General features: G+C 39.4%; 2 protein-coding genes across 2 annotated transcripts; one reads left to right on the top strand and one right to left on the bottom strand.

Moving 5' to 3' along the window:
• The first annotated feature begins 4,107 nt into the window (after positions 1 to 4,107).
• Positions 4,108 to 16,870, top strand: LOC140937033 (complement C2-like). The gene is made up of 12 exons (XM_073386557.1): positions 4,108 to 4,210; positions 5,210 to 5,293; positions 6,396 to 6,617; positions 7,517 to 7,705; positions 8,843 to 9,037; positions 10,964 to 11,161; positions 12,285 to 12,623; positions 13,212 to 13,544; positions 13,897 to 14,136; positions 14,549 to 14,787; positions 15,338 to 15,523; positions 16,463 to 16,870. Exons 2-12 carry the CDS (start codon positions 5,221 to 5,223, stop codon positions 16,619 to 16,621), a joined length of 2,373 nt encoding a protein of 790 aa, XP_073242658.1. The 5' UTR covers positions 4,108 to 4,210; positions 5,210 to 5,220; the 3' UTR covers positions 16,622 to 16,870.
• A 1,743-nt stretch (positions 16,871 to 18,613) lies between these two features.
• Positions 18,614 to 23,815, bottom strand: LOC140937034 (uncharacterized). The gene is made up of 6 exons (XM_073386558.1): positions 23,468 to 23,815; positions 22,720 to 22,850; positions 20,910 to 21,002; positions 20,108 to 20,430; positions 19,540 to 19,616; positions 18,614 to 18,750 (listed from the first exon to the last, which is right to left on the bottom strand). The coding sequence occupies exons 2-5, from the start codon at positions 22,795 to 22,797 to the stop codon at positions 19,541 to 19,543; spliced, it is 570 nt and encodes a 189-aa protein (XP_073242659.1). The 5' UTR covers positions 22,798 to 22,850; positions 23,468 to 23,815; the 3' UTR covers positions 18,614 to 18,750; position 19,540.
• Positions 23,816 to 24,508: the final 693 nt, after the last annotated feature.

Genomic DNA, 24,508 nt, shown 5'->3' with positions numbered 1-24,508 from the left:
AGAGCAGCATGGAGCTAGAGCGAGAGATAAGGAGCCATTTATTGTTGAAGAACGACACGAAAATTTTGTAGCGGCGGTGACAAAAATTAATGAGAAATCCTAGCGGCCACCAAGGTGAAAATGAGCGGCAGTAAAAAAAAAAATAAACAAAAAAAACACGTACGACATTCCCTCCATAAAACGCGTAACTAGGAAGTTTTACGTTGTCGTGCAAAACAACGGCAAAGAAATGTACAAAAAAAAAATGTGCTGCACGTGCAAAGATGTGTTTTTGCTAATTAGACCTATTGTTGTTTTGTCATCGTTCTCTTTGCCTTCGCCTCTTAGCATGACACGATTCTATAACTATTTTGCTTGAGCAAACTATAAATATTATCGTGAGCTTTACTTTTAGCCTTGGCTAAATCTATATAAACCTATCTTGAATTAAATTGTTGGAGAACTGTGATCATCTCTTACTTTTTGGAGCATCTACAGTATGGTATCACAGATGTCATGTCAGGCGTGTTAACCCATTGAGCCATAAGCTTATGATGTGTGAACTTTTAAATAAAATCTCTTAAATTATGAACTAACACGTAAACCCTATGAATCTTCTCTAGAATTATATGCTATTTTTTGTCTTTTAAAATCACCCTCTAAGGATTTAGGACTTAAACCAGATATAATATAGTAATGTGTGTATATTATAAAATTAAGTCTGTTAAACTTAATTTCTAATTCTTGACTACAAACCTGTTATCATTGTTAGTTTGATGAAATCCTTAGCTTGATGAAATTCATAGCTTCATGAATTCGATGACACTAAAAAGATAAAAATAATAAAACAATAAAACCTAGGCTTTCAATGTGATCACCCAAAGGCCACAAAACTCTGGTCACATTCATGAGAAGGTCATATCAATAATGTCGCAGATAGGAGGAGATCAGTACAGCATATTGTAATTCGTTCAAAATATTCCTCTGATTCTGATAAGCTTATATTCCCTGGCTAATTTGTCATATTAATAACCCTTATGGATGTTTACGTTATACGAGTAAATTTCACCACCAGGTTCTGGCTGTCATTTTATTGGCTGGGAGGGTTATCAGAAGCTCATGTTTTAATCTTTTAAAATACATTTGTAAAAATTCATTAAATTGTTATTTAAAAACATTTTGAATTTTCTCTCGAATCATTAAGGAGATTTACATGAACTATGAAGAGAAGAACACAAAACACTGTGTGTGGAATGAGAAGATCGTGTGTAACGCATACAAATGATCAACCTTGGACTAAAAATGATTAAGTATCTATTCATGCCATTTTTGTCTTAGGACTGGCAGCTGCATGTTGATCAGCCCATCCATCTGATAAAAGGGCTTATCCACTTTGCAGTCACTGTGGCTTATTCAGGGGGAAGAGTTAGCCTGTCAACAGGCTGCCAAGTGGAGTGGGGAGAAAAAGAGACAGGACCAGAGCTCCCCCATCTCCTCTTCTTCCACTGCCCATTCTCAGCTTGCCTCACTCGCCAATTTTCCTTTTTGTCCCACACCCCTCGGGAACCTGTTCACAGGCTAGGAGAGGGTCATAAGGATCTAGATCTCCCTAAATACTGTATATCCATCAGAAGCACTTGCTCAGAGTTGCCACAAATTGAATACCACATTACTGCAGGTATTTTGAGGGTATGGGGCTAAGGCCCGGTTCACACACTGAACTTTTCATGAACCAAACCTTATTCAAATTAACGCCCACCCAAATTATTTAGACCATCTGAACTGACTCAGACGCTGACCATAATTCAAGATGAACAAAACTAAAAAAGTAAAAAATGCTCATTTTGGTCAAACTGCTTGCAAAATACATTATATTAATTTATGCAGTAGGTTCGGGACATGAAAAGTCCGGCCTCCGAATCAATGTTGTTCCAAAGACACTCCAAGAGGAAAGCCAAAATTCCTGGCTGCCCTACTGGGGAAGAATGGCTGAGCCATTCCAAATTGAAATAAGTCCCTAACTGATTCAGATGCTGAACTTTTCACGTACTTAATGTATTAGGCTTGGCTCATGAAAAGTTCAGAGTCCGAACCAGGCCTTAGTAATAGAAACCAACGTGTAATAAATTGCAATTGAAGGAGGGAAATTATAGGCTTCCACTCAATCAATCAATCAATCAGTCAATCGTTTATTTATCCACGTAACGTCTAGTGGGCTAAAAAGCTCTTTCAAAATAAAAGGGGTAAAGTTGGATCCCCTTGAACAAAAATATCTGGATCTAACCCTAACCTAACCTAATATGACCTGCTATATTTTTGACAGATTGCAGAGTTCACGTATTCCTTCTCTATAGTGACAGATTGTAGAATTTGCCCCTTTTTGTAGTGTATGATTATTTTGTTCCACCACTCTCTCTTTGCCTTTCTCTGAGTGAATACATTACTAAAACTGTTCATGATACATGTAGGCCTGACACCAGAATTTAAGACACCATTGCTTTCAAAATAGTGTCTTACATGTTTTGCTTTCAGCAGATGTTCACTCTTAACTTTAAAACACTTTGACTTTAAAACTTGAGACCACTTGAAGCGATAAAGTGTTCCCGAAGGAAACCTTTTTGGGGGGACCACTTCCAATCGACAGATTTGCCGTACGTTTGCACAAGCTTTTAGTGCTATATAATTGTACTGAAAAGATTTGCTTACCTTTCCTTTAACACTGTGATCCTCGTACGTAAGCTAAAGTGGAACTTGAGAAACCCGCCGCCATTTTGAAAAGAACAAAACAACTGGAGCCCAGGTCACGCTTGTGATGTTTGTGAACGGTTACCAAGCTTGCTTAAATGTGGTCCCTAGTCCCTCGTCAACTGGACAGCTGTAATTTTCATTATTTCCTGTTTTTTGAAACGAAAGGCTTTTATTCCCTTGTCAAAAAACAGGAAATAATGAAAACTACAGCTGTCCAGTTGACGAGGGACTAGGGACCACATTTCAGCAAGCTTGGTATACTCGTCAAGCATTTCGGCTTAGCAGGCGCCAGTTTTTTAGGGCGAAGAAAAGAATTCAAGGATAGGTGCACACACGAGGGGAGAAAAGGGATTTTCCTCTCAGGCGTTTTGTTAAAACTAACCGGCGCCTGCCACGCTCGCCTGCTAGCCGCATTTGAATTCTCTGCATTGCGTGGGGCTCTCACTGAAAATTGGATAGAATAATAGGACAGATAAGCCCACCAAAGAAACAGATCTACTTTCTAGTTGTCGATCCATGCCAGTCATACTTACTTTAGTATGTCAAAATATCATGAACTCTCCATGTTTTCTCTCGTGCTCTGGGTCATGAAAATGCGCGGTCTTCCTCCTTATCTGAAACTGGGTTGCGGAAGTTTGTCCTCCTTTCAGACAGTTTTCAGACTAGGAGTGGTTGCCTATAAACCTGCACTCCATATCTCCTAGAAACGAAAAAACAATGCTCAGTGATCATGGTGGAGTGCAATCGAGTTTCACCAAGGCTCAATGCTTCACTAATATCTGTTGTGAACTTGTACACTTAGTGATAAGGCCTTTTTTGGGGGGGACAGGCGAGAAAATCGTGCGGAAGGAAAATTAGGGAAATTGCACTAAGGCTCTCTTTCCAGTGCTCCCCGCGATGTATCCTTCCTTTCCCCTACTGAGCGCCATTTCCTGCCCTCTTCCTTAGAAAAGATCAGAGAGCGTGTTCAAGGGCTAAATTTGTCAAAAGAGAAACAAAAGACAGAAAAAAATGTTGGGTTATTATTGCCCATCACCTAAATTACCGAACGAAATGTGTTAGCGATGCTATCCAGATGTCCTCCACACGCTTATCACTGTCTCATCATTCGTAGTCCTTGTCGATCTCATGATCTCCAAGACTGTTGAGACTGAGAGCAGTCTCTCTTTTTCTTCAGATTATGTGAGGGGAGTGCACGCGCGTGGTCTTTTGCGTGTCTCGCGTGTTTTGCTCGACGGACTAAGAAGAAAAAAAGACTGCTCTCAGACTGTATCTGTTCGGCAGTTCTAATACTCATGATGGCGTGACAATCTGCGAGTGACATCTACGTCCTCATTGCCTTTAATTGGATTAAGCTCCGCAGTACGTCATCGCACCCCATTGCTGAAGGAAGCTAAAACGCTCATGTTTTTGACGTTTCAGTTTAAAACAAAGCATTGTGAAAGTACTACAAATTAGGGGAACAAAGGTTCATTTAAAGACGGTAAGTTACGCTAAATGTATCTAATATGTCAAGCTAGGACAATCGCCAAAATGTCACCAGTTAGAGCAGTACACGGATACGGGATATTGTAGATTGCTTATGTTGTCGTCAGACTACTTAAAGGCTTTTTTTTAAGATAAGCTCTCGATAGTTTCACTAATTGTTATATATGTACTTGAACGAAAGCGAAAAAGGCAAAATCGGGTGATTCATCCAGCGTGTGACTAGTAGTGATCGAAGACAAAACTCATCAATGACAGTAACATACGGTATGCATTAAGTGATTAATCATGTGGAAACCATGATTAATGTAATTCCCCTTCCTCGATTCGTTTTATGTTTGTTTATGCAGGCAGGCTCGCTGTTGAAAGATATTGATCTTATAAGATTCTTACTGAAAACATTTTATTCTGGGTAATTGTATTGAACATTAATTACTAAGAGCAAGTTATCAATTCCTTATACTGTAAGGTATCCCCCTCCGTCTCTTCTCTTTGTTTGTTCCCGGAGAGGTATAAGTTAAAACAGTTTCGGTTTAAAAAAGCTTACAATTTGGTTAGTTCTTGGATAAAGATTTTCGGCGACGCAATTGTTTTCTTTTAGGAGTATTCGTCCCTTAAAAAAGCACACTTTGAGTGATTTTAAGCAGCTAGTGGGAACATTCATTACAGTGTGTTTGCAGAAAATAGGATATCATATTTGGGTTCAGGTCGCAGCTGTTTTTCCGGGATAAGACAACCCCCTCCCCACCCCCATCCGTGTGCGCTGTCAACATGATAGCATTTTTCAACGCAAATGTTTGCTAAACGTTAAAAAAAATGCTAATTATAGGACGTGAACGTTTGCTGCAATGGATATTTTTATTTTGTATCTTTGCTTTGACAGTGATTTTTTGCACACAACATTTTCTAATCGAATCGGACTGAAAGTAGTTGTTAAGTAAGACTGTGTTAACAGAGTAGAAGATATAACCATGGATTATTATTGTAATTTTTACAGAACTTAAAAGCATGGACTTTTCACCTCTTCTACTTGTTCAAGCACTCTTAATTATGGGGGTCTTTATAGACATTGTCGATGCAGGTAAGAAAAATATGATACAAGTAAAGAGCCAAAAATGAATCCGGATTAGTATGTATTTGACGTTAACAATCACTTAATTATTAAACCAAAGTCCTGGGGGTACTCAACAAATTTTTACGGAGAGGCTTCACACTGAGGTCCGACCTCTTACAGGCTTTTACATACTATTTTTGGACGAAAAGGTACCCCTTTCGTAAACCTTTTGTTAACAAATGGTAACCCTTTCACATACCGTAAATGATCTATTAAACGCCCTGGGCGTTTATTAAATTTCAGGGATCCGAGAGGGAGCGTTTAATAGACGGGAGGCGTTTAAAAGAGAGAGGCGTTTATTTTTGTAACTTTTAATACAATATGCTTTCGGCCAAAAACGTATGTGCGTTAACAGAATCTCGACTGCAGGCTGACGGCTTTTGCACTCCAAGGTTTCTAGTGTAATTTTTTTCTCTTTTGCTACAATTAAGAGGGTACGCACCGAGATCAAGAAGATCAAAGAGCGCTATCCTTACTTTGAACTTGAAATTGAACATGACATAATACACAAACCGATGTTAATCAAACAATGAAATTAATAAATTGATTGATTTTGCTCTATTTTGCCATTTCCTAGTATTTTGGAGCAATTTTCACGGGGGGCTGTTAGCCCTTTTGGGTCATTTTTACTCACGGATTTCGCTACCCCGTCATTATCTTTAACTAATGACATCCCACCCTTTCTAATACCTGAAGCCTAAAAAGAAACCCCTTTCGGGTGGAGGCTTCCCGTAAAGGCCATCATAGAAAGTACGGTACCAGCAAAATTACTCGTGGGCTGTTCACAGTTCCCTATTTTCCCGTAAGATCGTCGAGATCGAGCGCTTTACGTAATGGTCGGCCATCTTGGTTTCAAATGTTCGAAGTCTAGCCCAAATGAGTGTCAAATCTACTTAGAGGATTGGGAACGCACGCCGGTACCTTCGGTACATTCGAAACCAAGATGGCCGTCCGTAAGGCAGAGCACTCGATCTCGACGATCTTAAGGAAAAAAAAGAGGGACTGTGAACAGTCTAAGTGACTCGTTGTTTGAAACTGCTTAACTGACTTACAAAGTGTTTCTTTTCAGTTCCTGCGGCCCAGAATTGTACGTCTGCTCCATGTCAGCACAGTGCACGATGTTTGGATAACAAGAACACCTCAGGATTCACATGCGTCTGCTCATCAGGGTACTCTGGTCAACGCTGTGAAATTGCCATTAACCAATGCGCATCCAATCCCTGCCAGAATGGGGCTACTTGCATTGATAGCGTCAACAATGTGACATGTACTTGTGCAAAAGGCTTTACAGGTATAGTGCTGACTAAAAAGGCCCGTCCACAGGGATAATTTTGAAAACGGACATTCTTTTCTCTGTTTTATCCTTCCGTCGACACGTAAAAAAATGCTCTTTATTTGAGTGTCAAAGTATTTTGCGCGAAAGTGCTAATTGGGGTCACTATTTTTCGTCTCCAACTGGTGGACCGCCATTTTACATGGTAATCCGAGCCACGCGAAGGTCTACCCGCCAGCAGTGCAAAGGGAGTACCTTTATTTCTCAGCTATTTTTATACCATGAGTATTGGTCCGGCCACGGGAATCGATCCCCCGACCTCCCGCTCTGCAGTCAAGCGCTCTACCGACTGAGAGCTAATCCTGCCGCGGTAAGCTTAAGTAGGTTGAGTACGATCGTCCGGGTGAACTTAGGCCTGAACAGGACGGTTGTTGTTGACAGTGACTGACACTTTGACAACCTGTGTGGTAGTCATCTTCATCGCGTCAGTTGACGGCATTAAACTCTGATCAGGTGATAGTGTTGTTTTAGTGACCAGAAATCATATCATCTTGGCGTTACCCCCGAAAGCGATACCTTTTCGGCTTCAGGTACATGAAAGGGTAGGGGTTTCAATAATTGAAGTATGTGAAGGCGTAGGAAAATCTGTCATTTCGTTCTGTACAAGAAGGATTTTATGGTTGTGAAAAAGTGGAGAAAATTTTGTGACTTATTCATATTTAAAAGCAAGTGTATTTACAACAGTTAAATGGGATGCTATGTGAAAGAGGTACCATTTGTTAATGAAAGGTATACGAAAGGGGTACCTCTTCTTTCGAGAATGTTATATAAAAGGGTATAGGGATTAGGCCCCGGAGCGGAGCCTCCCCATTTAGAACATTGTTGAGTACTTCCTGAGGTCTTTCTGTTGATAATAGGAGCATTTTGTGAAAGAACGCGAAGAAGACGCTGTGGTGATCCCCCTAGTATAGCTAATGGATACGTCAAGAGGAGTAAGACACTTGCGCTTTACAGTTGTAATAAAGGTTACAGAGCTATTGGTTTTCTGTTCATAAAATGCAGCCGGGGCAGGTGGATTGGAAGGACTCCCTCGTGTCTGTTGCCCGGTAAGTATGAGTATGTAAGAATACCACACACGCGTTAATCTTATGTAAGGTCCGGTAGAATTAGCTAGTGTCCGCTGAGAAAGTTGGTTGCCTCCCAGAAGGGAAAGGTTTGAGGGCTACGTACGCGCATTTCATTGGTCATCTGCATATGCGAATTCTGCGTGATAAGTGACAAAATTATTATTGTTATTGTTATTATTATTATTATTATTATTATTATGATAATGATGATGATGTGCATGCTTCACACCTATAGGTGGCCTTATTCACCAAAGCATTAAGCTCTCTCCTATAGCCTTTGGCGTCTAGGGTCCTTCTTAGGATCTTAGCTGTTCCCAACAAACAAGCTTTCTGGAGCAATGCAATAATCCCAGGTGTTCCCAACTTGCTGATCCACATCTTTAGGTGTTTACTCACAGTCCCAAGGGCTCCAATTACAATAGTGAAGGCAGATACTCTTCTGCAGTTCCAAATCTTTTGAACGTCCACTTTCAAGTCCTGAAAGTGGTCGATCTTGTCCCTTTCTTTTTCTGCTACCCGTGAATCAAAAGGGCAAGCTACATCGGCTCCATCTTTCCTCTTTTTCCAGCACCACAATATCAAGTCTATTGTGGTCTAAATGGTGATCTCTGTGAATTCTGAAATCCCACAGTAACTTCACTTGGTCATTTTCTATCACTGCCTCCGAAGAACTTAAGCAACCTTGTCGTGTCTCCAGTTTTTACACTGGATTTGAGCTACTATTTCGCCTTCTGCAGTTATATGGCGGACGGATTCTATTATTATTACTATTATTATTATTATTATTATTATTAATATTATTATTATTAGGTCATACTTCTTATTTCTTTCAAGTGTAACTATATTGTTCTCTTTGTTGTTCATATCCTTGTTTTCAAGCCCGCTAGCGTGATTTTACTTAACCCGTGAAATAGGTAGTAGAATCCTACGCACTTTTATGCACTAATTCCATAATCTTCTTTTGTTTACTAGTAGCTATTTTGCAGTAGTTGCTAGTATTTGTTTCACGGGCTAAGTAAAATCACTATATGATTCGGATAAATAGTCATTTCTCCATCTTCCTTATTTGGTCCGCGACACGCCATAATGATCAATAACCTTTTTTCTTATTAACAGCAAAACCAGGGCCATCGTGCGGAAGACCACGCCGCATAAGACACGGGAGATTTACGCCGGATAGAGATCGCTTTGATGTCGGTACAACTGTCAGGTATATCTGTAAAGACAAATACCGCCTCAGAGGAGTTGACCAGCTTACCTGTGGTACAAATTTAAAATGGAAACCACGAAGACTACCCAGTTGTACAGAAAGTAAGTGCTTGTCTGAAGTAAAAATAAATAATTATAATTGTAATCAGTGACAATGACAATGATGATGACAATTACGAGGATGATGACGCTGATGACGATGATGATGATGATGATGGTAGTGGTGGTGGTGATGACGATGATGATGATGATGATGGTAGTGGTGGTGGTGGTGGTGGTGATGATGATGATGATGATGATGATGATGATGATGATGATGATGATGATGATGATGATGATAATGGCGATTACGATGTCGATGACGACGACGACGACTTTAACAATGATGATGGTGGCAATGATAACGATAACGATGACGGTGATGATAATGATAATGATAATAATGATGATTATGATGATAATATTAACGATCGTTTTCGATAGCCTATGGTGAAAGCGGAAAAGTTCAAGGTTCGCCTGAAGGAAATAGACGACCAGGGGCCCGTTTCTTGAAAGTTCTGGTAAATATAATTTTCGGGCCCGAAATCAAACATTTAAATTAAAATCTAAGGAATAACAGCGCAGGTCGGCGCCAAAAAAGCAAGTCCATTTTGTTTTGTTCTTTTAATTAACTGATAGTTTTATCTTATTATCTGAAAAACTACTGAAACCTCAATCTTGAATGCAAACAACAACAGCTCTCCCGGCCTGTTAATCAATTATCAGGACTTTCGAAAAAAAGGGACCGGAAAACTGTTACAAAAGACGGCACCATCCTTGAAATATAAGGTGCATAGTTTTCTATTATTTTATTATTGAGGTCAATCGTAAAATAATAGAAACTGGAAGTCCTCAAAATTTGCTTAGCGGTAGCTGGTTATGAAGAATTTTCCGTAGGATTTGAAGTGAATCAGGAACAGAAAAACATTGAATGAAAAGTAATGATAGGTGTTTGTCAAGAGAGGATAAAGGGGACAGAGAAGGCATCCCCCATACACACCCTATTCCGCAGGTAATTCGTCTCGAGTTATTTTTAGAATCGGAATAAAGTTACCTCGCGCGCTGCGTGGATGTTTCGTGGAGGTTTCGCATGACTAAACGCCGTGCAAAACATGTCGGGTGAAAGGCAATGAAAGCGTAAAGAGATCGAGGGTATTCCCGAATATTAACGTGAAATGAGTCGGCGCTCACCTGGGAAAAGGGAATCGCTAGACTCTTTGACAACCTGTGAAATCAATTTTACTCCAAATTTTCGTAACCTCAGTGCTTTAATAAAATGAGAAATTTTGCCGGTCTTTTGAGACCGGTCGTTTGTAGAACAAAGGAAGTAGGATGCCAAGTGTTATGTTTGTTGAATAATAAAAGACTAATAAAAGAATAAATATCAAACCAGAAATTGCTCTCTTCAAACTGTAAATTATAAATGATTCTGAGAGAATATTCAGTGTGTTAAGGATTTCCCTGCTGTACTGTTAGCTCTATACAAGAGAGGAAGGGCGATTCTTTTTTAATTTCCGTTTCGCTGACACAGCTTTAGCAGAAATCTCTCTGTAGTCCTTTTTGTCGACAAAACGAATAGCAATATCGCTCTCCGCGTCTTCCATTTTGTTCTCCGTCAATTCGTGAAGGACGCGTGGCTCTGAGCGTGGGTCATCCACGCGGAACACATTCGCGCTATGTGATTGGCTGTTGTCTATTCCCCCTTGGGATCTGTGGTCTTAAAAATAACTCGAGTCTAATTACCTATGGAATAAGGTGTGTATGGGGGATGCCTTCTCTGTCCCCTTTATCCTCTCTTGGTGTTTGTGTAAAGTCCTGAGCAATAGCTCACGAATTGACAACCAGTACGGAAGTCAATCATCAGCGATGCCGGAAGTCGCACGTCGAGCTACAAGTACTGTTCACAACTGTCCGATTCAGCATTACACTTTCCCCCACGATCATATACATTCAGCTGACCCAAGTCACCTTTTTGTTTTTCTTATCTAGAGATAAAGTGTCCAGATCCAGGTATACCTGACAATGGTCAACGTAGCGGAAGCTTATTTTACGAAGGAACTCAGGTCCGCTTCTCTTGTGATGATGGCTTCGAACTTGACGGTTTAAGGTCGCTAGAATGCGTTCGCCTGTGTTATTCCTGCAGTTCTGTGCGATGGAATGGTACTACCCCAACCTGCAGGAGAATAGGTAAGTACTTATGTCCTACTGACACTTCTTTTGCAAGTGACGTGTTTCCTTTGTGTCATTGAATCTTTTTATATATTAAGGTATTGACATTAGCTTCCTGTATTAGATGAAATGATTTGGTTAAGTAGGGGTTGAGCGGGTCTCTCTAGGCTTGTTTTTAAACCGCTTGAGGTTGCGCATTCAAGTTAAATAGCTGAGGTGATGAGGCGAACCACTTTGCTCGGGCAACGCGATCCAAAACGAATTGTTCGCGAGGATAAATGAGGCCTGGGGTCTAGCCAAGAGAACGGCATTTACGTTGTAATCATTCCAATTAAAGTGTCCGAGGACGCGTCTTCTGCATGATGCTGTTAACTAAAGTATTTGATGCTAAAGTCATGGTTGAGATTGTTCGTGGCCACAACCTGCCAACAGAGTCTCCTTATGTCTTCCTGAGTTAGGAGGAGAAAAAGGGGCTCTGCCTGAATCACCTCAAGCTGCCTTTGCCGTCGCCGAAGCCCGAACTCCTGGACTATTTAATCTTGGACTATTTTTAAATTGAGAATCAAATCTCTCTTCTAAATAATAATAATAATAATAATAATAATAATAATAATAATAATAATAATAATAATAATAATAATAATAATAATAATAGAAATAATATAATCTTTATTCAAGTGACAAAAGTCATAAAAAATTATAAATAAGTTAAATTAAAAATTACAATTAAAGTAGAATCATATTCTGACTAAGTTATAACTATAGCATAGCCTATTTACAAAGCAATTCTTAAAGGGCTCAGTGTTGACTATAGGAGGCTGAAATTTTTTTTCCTCGAAGCCTTTCAGAAGAGTCCTTTACAGTCCGTAAGGTAGAGTATAGTGGATGGTGTTCGTCCTTGCTAATTTTATCATGGGGCTTTCTGTCAAATTACAATTGTTCCAAAAAATCACATATACTTAGTTTGTCCGAGACGTAGCGTCTTTTGTGACATCTCTTTAGAAAGCAATCCATAACAACAAGGTCAGCCTTGCTATCACCACAAATGTCGGACAGAATACGATTTGATATTTCTACAGAAGCTTTTAAAATTATCCTTTAATCAAACCACAACTTATCAGAGACGAATGATTTGTTGTAGATCCCTTGAGAGGGCTTCAGAGGGTCGCGGAAAGCCTTCGTCGACATTTTATCGACAAACTAAGCTGGAGTACTAGCGACAGCTTTGCACGGTCTGGCTTATCCTCGGGCGCAGAAGGCCTGGACCTGGTGTTTGTTTTCGATAGCTCGGCAAGTGTGGGCAAAGCGAACTTCAAGAAGGGAATAGCTTTCGCCAAAACAATCATTGATGAGTTCGGTATCTCGAGTTCTCCCTCGGGCACAAGAGTTGCGGTTGTTATATTCAGTTCGACTGCAAGAGTGGTTTTTAATCTACAAACAAACGCTATGCCCAACAAAGATAGAGCTATTGAAGTTCTTGGTAAGTGTTTTGTTTTTAATACATACTCCCTTGCATCATCATAAAAGTTTATTTAAAACAAAATCTCAACCATTGTTTTTACTTTCGTCTTATTTTTAATGGTTGAAATGAGGTGTGTGAGCTGTCAAGGACAATGCTTTCCTATCGAATTGACTGAATTTTCTATTTCGGTCACTCAGATTGCTTATTTACAAACGCGTTGTCTTGCATTAAATCATCATCATCATCATCATCATCATCATCACCATCATCACCACCACCACCACCACCACCACCACCACCATCGTCATCATCATCATCATCATCATCATCATCATCATCATCATCATCATCATCATCATCATCATCATCATCATCATCATATCATTTCCTCACCTTTTTATCGAAATTATCATTATCAAAATCATTTTCTTGTGTTCTTCGTTTTCTTCTTGCCAACTTTTTTTCATTAACACCTCACCCACTATGGACTCCATTAAGACAACTCTTGCCCCCCTTATGCAGAAGTTTCGTTCCATCATCTTTGTAAAATTCATGAGTTGGTTTGCTGAAGATGTATTAAATGAAGCAAACTGATATTTTTTTTAGAAAACCTGGATTTTATAGCAGGAGGCACTGCAACAAGTATTGCGTTAAACAAGACCATCGAAGAAATTGTACCTGAAACTCGCAATAACAGCAAGAAGGCACTGTTCCTTATCACAGATGGCAGATCAAACATTGGTGGGGACCCTGTGGCAGATGCAATGATATTACGTGACAGCGAGGACTTTGAAATCTACGCTATTGGCGTTACAAATAGCGTGGATGAGCAGGAGCTGCGAGGGATTGCGTCGGAACCGTTTAGAACCCATGTCCATCTTCTTGAGAATTTTGAAGACTTGACCAAACTGAAGGAACTTATCACGGCTAAAGGAAGTGGTAAGATTAAATAAAGTATTTAAGAGACTAACACTTATGCTTACCTTGAGATGTGATAGAACTGAGATCTTTAATTACCCCAACTTTTAGTACTGGCAGTCAATGTGAAAATGATTTAGAAAACAATCGTGAATCGTGAATAGATTGATATTTTTTGCCCTAATAAATTGATTCTCAAAGTTTGAGTTTTGAAAACAAGTAGTAAGAAAAAGTTTTTTATACCCGAATAGAGCGATAGTCAATATTAATTTCCGTATGATTTCCATATCCGATCACGGAGCGCTGTGCATTTCAGGTACAAACCCTTACCCACGTTTTTCTGTGGCTTGTTATTCTTTTTTGCTTTGTTAAGATTACAGCGCATGCGGAGTTGCGGGAGACACACAGCTAAGAAATGACGAACGCGGTGGTTCTCGCATCGTGGGTAAAAGTAAGGCTAAACCTGGCGCCTGGCCGTGGACTGTAGCAGTTTACGTGAAAAGCAAATTTCGGTGTGGTGGCGTGCTGATAAAAAGGAACTGGGTCCTAACTCTGGCAAGGTGTTTTCTTAACCATGCTAACATCGTACCAAAAGATGTTGTCATCAAAGTAGGTAAGAGATGATAAGCATTTCTAATATAAGACACTTTTCATGGGTTATTTCCTATTGAGTCTGTTCTCTAGATAAGACCTCAGAGCTCTCTAATGTATCAACACTGAATTTTCTTTCCTTGAAAACTTTCAAAGGTAGTTTGTATCCAATTTTTGCTTGGAATGTTTCGGAAAAGCTAACATTTACACCAGAGGAGTTGGTGTCAACCACGGGGACGAGGCAGGCCATGGCGGGAGCGTGAGACACGGTCGACGGGCAGGCCGCCCCTTTCTTCGCCCGGCCAATTTTGTTTTTTCTCACGCTCTCTTTGCGCGAGTGTCACTCTCCATGTCCGCCCGAAAAACTCCAAAAATAAGGCCAGTTTTTTTAGGTTAGTTAAGTTCCAAACACTTATTGGTTGTCGATTACATAGGTGAGCATGATCGAAAAAGAGAAGAGGGAACAGAACAAAACGTACGAGCTAAGAAACTGGTCATTTATCCAAACGCCAGCATGACCGGGCTGGAAGATGACTTGGCGTTAGTACGCTTGAGGGAGGATGTTAAACTATCGCCGTTTGTGAGAACAGCGTGCCTACCGCAGTCAGGTGACGATTTCTATGTAAGGACTGGAAAGCTAAGCGTTATAGCGGGATGGGGATCTTCTCAAGAGGTGAGAGGACGTCTGTTTTCATTTTCTTTCATTCTTCTTTCTTTCATTTATTTAATTTTTTTTTTTCGCAATGGGCTACAATTATTGAGAAAACAGAAGATCTCCCTTAAAAATGTTTTGTTAGAATCCGAGCATTCGGTGACCCGTCATTATTTAATTCAATGGCTTAATTAAGGGATTAAATCAAAACGTGAAAACGTGTAACAGAAGTAATATCTTATTGTTTTGGATTTATCATTTTTCTCGTTTTCACTCAGTTTGAAACCATGGAATGCAACAGACCTCTTTGGCTAGATTTTGTTGTCGGTGTTGATTTAATTCAGGAGCAAGGTGCCTTATTACGAAAATGACACCCTATTTGTTTTGCAAACTTATTGTACTTTTGGTGAGGTCACAGAGAAGCATCCCAACCTGTGCGCCCAACCTGTGCGCCCAACCTTAACTTGGTGAGAATCGAAGGCGTGTTCCGCAGACCCACGGCAGCTGAAAACAGATTTTGCTATATTTTTAGGAGTCTGCAAATCATCTTTTTAACTATGTTTAATCTCAGGTCCCTTCAGATGTAGGAGGTGCCCTACTTCAGGTCCTGCAACAGACACAAATTAAGTTTGCGTCTCTCCGCGACTGCCGTAAAAATGCGACCAATCCTGCTGCAATAACAGAAAGAGTCGTCTGCGCTGGGAACTCTACTGGGGACAGAAATGCTTGCAAAGGCGATCGTGGATCCCCACTAATGGTTTGCTTTTTAGTGTTATGTAGATTTATATTGTTGTACACTTTAAACCTTTCAATTGCAAGGACCTTAATAGGCCGTTTGCATGATGACGTCATTTTACTACTACGACCAGAATCCCTAAGGAGTTTGCTTCAGTATTCGGCGAATGGAAAGTCCGTTCCATTCTAGCTCTTGCAATAGGGGACCCGACTTAGAGTCATGACTAGAAATAGTTATGATCCTAGTTTCACAGTTTTGGAGGGCTAGTCCTGAGTCCAGGCCCTCCCAAGCAACGCAGCAAAGTAGGGCTGAATGAAAGAGTTTTTCATTGTTTGGAGGATTATGTGGATGGAGGTGTTTATAATGAAATCATAAATTTGACATCATAAGACGTTTTTGTTGACGACATTTGGTTACAGCTATTGCCAAGCTATTGCTATTGTCGCTGAATAAAACAATGGTGGTAACCGATTATGGACATCACGAAAAGTAAATGGGCTGCGAACACTGGAAATAACAGTAAAAGAGAAAATAAACGATTTTCGTATCATTTTCTTTCGTCTTTGCTTGCTAAGAAATAAAGAATTAAATTTTCCCTGTTTTAAAAACAATTCAATATTTTTTTTGTATAGCAGTGGACGTTTTCTTTTATTCCTGTTGACAATAAGTGACACCATTGGCAAACAACTTCGATAACTCTTTAAACACTGTAGCTACAGAGCATTTTCACATGAGGTCAGTCGGCCATACAATAAAACTGAGACTGCCTTCTTGGTGTTCCAAACAAATCCTATGGGAGTTAAAGTCTTTTCTAATGTAATAAAACGCTTTCTTTTGTTCCCATAAAGTTTGCATAGATACTGCCCACGTGAGTGAAAATGCTCTATTGGAGAAATCTTTGGGGATAGCAAATCATAATGACGTTCACTCTTGATGATTTCATGTCTCAACTGTTTGCAGATAAGACGTTTAGATAATCGAGACAGCTGGGCAGTGGTTGGTTTAGCGAGTTGGAGTCAAGGGTGTGCCACCAAAGGAAAATATGGCGTCTACACGCGCGTCGACAAGTATATACGATGGATCAAAAGGAAAATCAACAGAAGGAATAAGAAAGACTAACAAGAGGATATCTCACAATTCCAGAGTCCAACATAGCAATATTATTTAGCATGGAAAAAGAACGGACCCCTGTAGTCATACTTTAAGTAGATGGGTTCTGATCGTTCGGCTGACGTGAGTGTAGACCTTAATTGGACTGTTTTCGATTGTGACTGACGTTTCTGCAATAGGCCATTTGCACGATGGCGTCATTTTACTACTACGACCAGAATTCTTTTCTTTTTCCCTTTCATATTTAAATTTGGTAGCCCCAGTGAGGTTTAAATAACAAAAGCCCTCATTTGCACAAGAAAGCAAAACCCTAAAGGATTCTGGTCATAGTAGTAAAATGACGCCATCATGCAATTGCCTATTTGCGCGGTTAATAGCCGTTATTCACGATATCCGCCATTTAATTTTTGCACGCGCTTTAGGATTGATGGGAAAAAGCAACGTCACGTGGTTTCTTATTCAATGGGGCAGACAAGTTATAAATTTTGCCAATACGATTAACCGTGGTCAAGTGTGTTCATTCTCCCAAAACAAGACGACGATTTTTGTCTTGCAAAAATTATGTACAGTTCGAGTTTCTATAAGTTTAACGTGAGTATTGCTTGCTGTGAGGACATCTACGTTAATTCGCTTCTGCATCCAGAAAAGAAAAAATGATCATTTCCAGTCATAATTTTCCATTATCACCTTTACGGTAAAAAGTTTCTTCATTTTCTGTTCTCTAAAATAAACAAACTCGTTGCCGATTTCTTCTTTTGGCAGATTTAATCACTTGTTTGTCCCCCTGGGAAACCGCGTGACATTGCTTTTATCCCATCAGTTTTTAAGCGCGTGCAAGATAGCGGTTATTGTGAATAAGGAATAAGGTCTACTATTTGATTATGATAACCACCTAGATTGATAAAGAAGTCGGGATAGACTGTCGCTAACGGCCGTACTAGCGTTCCACTCACTTAGACGAAGACGATCTTCATATTTAACCTACTTCATGTTATTAAGATCACTGTTTGATATATAGAGAGAAAAAGCAAGAAAAATGCAAAAAAAAAAACCTTTCTCCTTGTAATTTAAAAGCGAGAAAGTAACCGATTAGCGTGAGAAAACTGCCGACATTTCGCAACGCTACCATTGGTTTCCACGCAAAATGACGTCTGAGAAACGACTGCAAAAGTTCTTTCGTGGTGATGACGTGTCACTGTCTAGATCTGGGTAGAGCTTTCTGATCGATTGTGCCACGAGGGAAATTTGCTTCAACCAATCGGAAGCACTACCCAGATCTGGGTAATGACGCGTCATCAATATGGAATTTCTGCACTCGTTTCTTAAGTGTCATTTCGCTGGGAAACCAGTGGTGGCGTCGCAATAATGTCGGCTATTATCTCAGGCTAGTAATCAACATTTACTTTTTCCTTAAAAAAAAAAAATTGGAAAAAAAAAATGGAATTAGCAAGCAAGTAGGTGTCAATTTTTTATTAAGTGAACGTTTTTTTTCGAGGGAAAAAAGTAGCCTGTACCAAGTCTTCAGCTTGTAGAGAGGATAAATTTTGCCCGTAAAAGTAGACAAATGGCAATTTGTGTTGGACGTATTAAAGAAGAATTGTGCAGCGTATATTTAATTTACAATACTAAAAGACTAGCCAAAAGTGTATTTCTTTTTCTCTTTTTACAATTATCTTTTGTGGTTTATTTCTGTAATTTTCTCTTATACTCTAACGTAATATTACGGTACATTGTTAAGCATCTTCATTTTTGGTCTGTGTAATAATAAACGTTGTAATTAAGATCGTTCATTCTTCTAATTCTTAAAGAACGGAAATCGGACTAACCAACTCTTTCTGTCTGTCTTTTTTACTTAATTACGTTTAGATACTTAGTTTCAATGAAAGTCTTCGTCATGGGTGATTAAATAAACATTCAACATGATAACCCTCATTTTTATAAGATCGCTCTCTGCTTTGTACTTCAAATTCAGCAGTGATGTTATGGTTATTTTGGAGCTAGCGCTGAAGACATTTTGCTCTAACTGAGGTTAGGGTAGTTGATAGGTCCTGCACTTCGTGTCCGTTGAAAAATGCTTGAAACGTTTCTCTTTTCATCTCCTGGAATAGATTACTAGGGTGGAGGTTCACTTTTTGTACCTGAAAGGAAACTAGACTAAATTAGATAAAATACTTTAATTTATGTAGCAACACCAGGATATACAATGAATTCAAGTCAATATGTCGATTTTTTTGCCATTAGGGACCTTAAGATCCGAGGATGGCGACGGCAGCGAAAACGTCGCTGAGAAAGTGAATTCGCGTTCTTTCAATCTTCATAGTGTTTACCCCAAATCACTAACTTTGTCAAATGTTGATGAACCCTCCTAAAATTGAATTCCTAAGAACCATATCCAGGTTCACAAAGAGAGAGGAAAATTCCCTCCCCATTCCATTCCATTTACGTGCTAAAAACAAGCTTTTAGTTATGAACTGTCTTTATTTATCTGCAGAAATCTGTGTTTAAAATGCCATGAGTATGCCGATATAATACGAAATGTAAGTCATCTTTCTGAACTGTTGTTGATAACATACGGAAACTAGCTGCACACCTTACAACGGCTTGGCTGATGGTAGCTCAGAGCAGTAAGCGTGATGTGCGGTTCACGGTATGATTGTTTATGCGGCACAAAAAATGCGACAGCTTGCTATAGGTTACCGCATATGAGTCACCAAATATAAGGTAATCCAAGACAGTCTTGGATTCTGGATTCCACGTTGTGGATACGGGATTCCTTGTCAGTGGAACTTGATTTCCGGATTCCAATCGTTAGCGGGATTCGAATTCCTTGAACCGAATCCGGGATTCCAGATTCTAAAAGCAAAAATGTCTCGCATTCAGGAATCCTGATTACCTTGCACCGGGCGACATGAGTTAACACACGTTACCTTATAAACTTCCAATGCTTCCATAGTCATATGCCGGACTAGCAGGACATTTAATCCAAGTCTCAAATCCTTTTGATCTTCAAAGAAATAAAAGCATACGATTTTAAAATCGAGGCTAGAAAGTATTCTTAACTTTTGGCCTGATATTTTAGCATGCCACTTGAAATTAATTCTCTTGAATACCTTTGTGAATAAGATATGTTTGTCCACTTAAACATTCCTCCTAGGAGTGATTTACTAGCCTGCACTCGCTGAAGCAAAAGGACAGTTTGTCGGACATGCGCAGAAAGCAAAATTTCTCTTCCCCCCTGGTCATGTCGTCGATATAAGTCAAAGACTATTACAGGAAGTTTATGCGTTTTTCTTCAATCTATTTGACTGAATTTGAAGGGTGCTCATTCGGATATGGTTAGAAAGTTTTAAAAAATGATGATGTCACGAGTGGTAGGTGTCACTAGGATCCGCAAGGGTGGTTTCAGGCGGTTCAAAAGATAATAGTAGGGTTTAAAGTAAATGTACCAGCTTTTAATTTTGTTGGCAAGGCCTTCAATTTTTAGATGCCACTCACCTTCCGCTTGAGTCGTTAAACTTCTTGCAAATTGTTCTGCATTCCTGAATGTCTTGCCGCACGTGTTCCAGCAGAGCCTCGTGTTGTCTGTTCAATTTTTGAAAGAAGGTCAATCGCTTTTTTATCCGGTTTGTCGTGTCCTCATTGATACAGTTTCGAAATGCATCCAAGCGAAGTTTTTCTTTTTCGATCAGTATATCTTGTTGACTCTGTGCGTCGCGAAACTTGCTGAGTAAACCAAGAATCTTCTCCCTACACTCTGTACCTTCATCTCCGTTCTTCGCCACTTTTTGCCAGTTATGTACCTCTGTCCTGATTTGAACCTTTTATAAATATCGACACCTTTAGATATTCATTACCTTAAAAGCATTTGATCTGCTCAAGTTCACGAAGCTGAAGAATCTTTATTAATACCCCCTCCTCCACCCGCCTCAACCCGCCAAAAGGCACATTTCCAGTCGTCGCTTCTCTCCACCCGGTGGGAGAGAAGCGACGACCGGAACTACGTCTGCGGTTCGCAGGCTATAGCCTACGTAGCTGGCAGTTTGTTTGGCTACGTACGTAGTTTATAGAATTTCGGTTCGTGCTTGGCATTATAGCTGACATGGTTTACTTAGTATACGTGGTTGTTAGCATCCTTATTCTGAGCGCGTCGATACAATTTCAGTAAATAAACCGTCCGCGCTCTCAGAAAAGAAACGGAAAAAGAGAAAAGAGATAAAAAATAAACAGTAAATTTAAAGAAGAAACAAGTCAATATCTAGTATTTGTTTAGTTATCAAGAAATCTGTTATTACAGTACCTGGAAGATTTTCTTCTGTTCTTGATAATGCTGGCAGAGTTTGGTAAAATGCTCGAACTTATAATCTGGTGGAGATTGGACTGTCACCTGTACCTGGTAAGAACGAAATATCCACGCTCATATCTTTGATTGTACTTACTACTGAAGTTTGCTACCTGAAATATTATATGTCATTTTGTAAAGAGAGCAAATTTACTATTTTCAAATCCCCCATAATACACTCTGTTTGGCCCCAATATATTTTGCTTTTTAGGTTGTTGTTTCAAATTAATGCTCTTCGAGAGTGTTCCTCTCTGAAGCTTTTGGAAACAATACTTAGTGTAATTATGTAAACAATTGGAGTGAGAAACAAAGTGCATTATGGGAGATTCAAAAATAGAGAGATGAGTGTGTGTTCTGGAAGCTTTTTATCCCATCAGGGACACTTTCTCGCATGTATCACTGGCAGGCCTGCATGCTTTAGTAGGTCTATTTCTTCTATATTGGGCTTAAAATCAGCGGTGTGCAAATCCTCTGTATTGAAATCATAATAGCGAACTTACCTTTTAAAAGATTTACATAAACATCAAAATAGACACAGACAGACATAAGTACGTTACAACACACTTGTAAAAACAGTCCATACTGTTAAACTGTTGCTGTTTTCTTCTGCTGTCAGGGTTCTGTCAGTCAGTTACAGAGTGAACAAAGACAGAAAAGCTGAAACACATGAAAACTACAGAACAAGCATTAACAAACAATTCAAGACGGGGAAACAATGTTCAGCTTTGAAAGATATCAAAAGTTTAAAGAAACCAGGCGAACTAAAAATATTGATAAAAATGTTAAAAATAATATAGAGCCTAATTAATCAACGGTAGTATAGTTCATGTATTGCTTATTATCATCAATTGTCGGTCAACAGCAGCTTCTAAGTTGATGATTAGTTCTATTACAGTTCTAGGTAAAAATAAAATAAAATAAGTTACACTGCCCCTATTCTTTCTTGAGCTTAGTTTCAAGGAAAAGGAATTACTGTAATTCCTTTCTTTTAATTTTTTTGAAAAATGTTTTTTAGTTTCGTAAAAACCGGACCCGAGAAGAGAATGGTTAAAATGAAAAAACGATAATAAAAATAAAAGTGACCGCCTAGATAGTCGAGTTTTTAAGACTATCACGTGATCTTGGGCAGATTCAGAATGATGAGTAGCCTGGGACCAGGCTCCGCAGTTGGGATTAAAGACAAAAAAATTAAAAAAAAAATCGGCAAGTGAGCCACCGCCCTTTCCCCCTTTCCAGTCTACCACTCGCCTCGCGAAAGTTTAATGTCGTTTCCCTCAGTTTTTCGCCAATTTTTCCCCACAGCGTAGCCTGGTCCCAGGAGTATAGAATAAGCTGTGTGTTAAACTAATCACGTGATCAATGGTGGATTCAGACTGAGCTATATATGATCGGTTAAACTTGTTTTGCCACTCCTTGCGCTTGCTTGTTTTTACCCCAAGATCTCGATTGTAAAGTGTGCTCAACAAAATTGAGATTTCTCTCCCCTTGCCCATCGCTGTTCCCCGAATAAAAGAGTGAAATGAAAAAGATAGCCTGATCGTAGCTTAGGGTAATCATTACATGGATTCTGTGATAGCTGAACCCAACCCGAAGTTTCCTAAAAACAGGCAAAGGTGACTCGATTGCCTCCTGAAGGCTTGCGGAATTGTTAGTCTCTTTCAAGTATCACTTTAACTTATGAATAGCAATAAGGTCTTCAGTGCTGGTAAATAAAATTAAAACAATTCAAACCTGAATAAGTTAATGAAAATAATACTAATTTACAAACCGTGTTATTATTTTGTTTAACAGGTGGCAATGCGGGTGGTTTATTGGCCAAACCTACGGAGCTCATTGTTGTTCCCATGGCAACCTACTTGAGGCTTTGGTTCAGGGGAAGTAGCTTTGCTTCAGTTTATTCTGAAATAAACAAAAATTTTTAGCAAAAGCTAAAGAAAATCTCTTTTTCCTCTGAATAAGGGAAGATAATTGCACGCATAATTCTTGGGCACATGCACAAGAAAGACGACACCTGTTTTGGAATTTACGGATTATCAAATTTTCTTGGGAGATTTTCCAATAAATTCGCTCTTCAAGACCTTTGTAAGATAACTGGCAAGGTCTGCTTTATTTCTTTTTTCTCTATTTTTCACGCATCCAAAATACGAAAGTGAAGGCCGATACATTTAAATTACTTCCTTAGGAATAACGAAACAACGGAACTGAAATAAAGCTTGGCTAGATAACTGTGGTTATCCGTTGTATAGCAAATTATGAACTCTCGTTTTTGCGTTTTTGGAAAGAAAAAAAAAATTATTGCAAGATTAGACCTTAACAATTAAAAATTGGGTACAAAAAATCCTTTAACAAAGTTCGAGGTCTAAACTCGGCATTACGAATAGCGCATATGCGTAGGTACGTGCAATTAGGCATATTGAAATTGAAATTGAACACTACAAGCACCTGTTACTGTAAAGGCAAAAAAACAGCTCGAGAATGGTTTAAATTAACAGAACGCTGTGCAAAGTATACTGTACCTGGCACCTGTAGTTTGTTGATGGAGGAATGAAGTGTAAGAAGCTGTATTCTGTACTAAACGGCTCAATAGTCAGAGCACTAGAAGCGTGAAGGTTGAGAGGATTACGCTGGCGATGATAGTCTTCTCCTTTGAATTGTCCTTGAGAATGCGGATGTTCTACTTGGATATTTCTTTCGCTTGACTGTTCTCGTCCTTGTGTGGCTTGAAAGAGTGCTCTATGGGCGCATGAAAAAGCTTATAAAGTGAAATCATCATGTCTAACTTGTGCTGTGTTATTTATTTCGCAGTACATACGCCCAGTGCCGGGTATCGACCCTATGACACCACATGGGCACAAGTGAACAACCTTATTATTAACCAGTAGATTTTAACTGGAAGGGCGCGTCCATGTCAGCGGTATCCCCCATTAAGGTGGGGTATTTCGGCACGCTTCCAGTATATTTGCTTGTGTTTTTGGCCGGACACCAGTTCTATTTGTTCAACCCTTATGGTATATTATTGCGATGTTTTAAGACAGCGTTCAAAAACTAAATGCGGACGCCTCAAATTCTTTAGAACTGCCTAATAAGACAACGAACTGTTCTCGACGGCGACCTCTTCCTAGAACACCAGCTGTTTTCGAAATAAGCCGTTAAGATAGGCAACCGTTTTGCTAAACAACGGACACACCTGAAAAACAATACGCGGCGCTGTTTCAAGACTTTCAAAGCTCACTGAAAGTTATTATTAACACCATTGTTTGTTTTTCAATGTAAACATCAATCAAAGCCGAAGCGAACTTTTTGATAATCTCTCAGACTTGCTCAGTCTAGCCTTAATATTATTTATCGCAGAGCTATTACACAGAACTATAAGCAAGGCCAAAAGAAATATTTTTATGTATAAAAAAAAAAAAAAAAAAAAATGGAATGTTCAATTTTTATACGACCTTAAACTATATGATTCGTTTCATTACAAAGAGTCACATTAGCCGGGATTGTTGATGCTCCATTACTATCAAACTGTGGACAGATTTTGAGGCTGTTTAAAGGGAGGATGA

This window comes from Porites lutea, chromosome 5 (assembly GCF_958299795.1).
Source record: "Porites lutea chromosome 5, jaPorLute2.1, whole genome shotgun sequence".
Classification (NCBI taxonomy): Eukaryota; Metazoa; Cnidaria; class Anthozoa; order Scleractinia; family Poritidae; genus Porites; species Porites lutea.
Note: the sequence above shows the minus strand (reverse complement) of the source record. Positions and strands in the feature narration are given on the sequence as shown.

Bases quoted from the DNA above. Each gene is read 5' to 3' on its own strand.
- LOC140937033 (XM_073386557.1), top strand. From the start codon at position 5,221: ATGGACTTTTCACCTCTTCTACTTGTTCAAGCACTCTTAATTATGGGG. The intron at 9,038-10,963 runs GTAAGTGCTTGT...TTTCTTATCTAG, and splicing joins ACTACCCAGTTGTACAGAAA to AGATAAAGTGTCCAGATCCA. The intron at 11,162-12,284 runs GTAAGTACTTAT...GATTTGTTGTAG, and splicing joins CCCAACCTGCAGGAGAATAG to ATCCCTTGAGAGGGCTTCAG.
- LOC140937034 (XM_073386558.1), bottom strand. From the start codon at position 22,797: ATGGGAACAACAATGAGCTCCGTAGGTTTGGCCAATAAACCACCCGCA. The intron at 21,003-22,719 runs GTTTGTAAATTA...CGTTCTTACCAG, and splicing joins TTAAACAAAATAATAACACG to GTACAGGTGACAGTCCAATC. The intron at 20,431-20,909 runs GTACTGTAATAA...TATTTATAAAAG, and splicing joins AACAGAAGAAAATCTTCCAG to GTTCAAATCAGGACAGAGGT.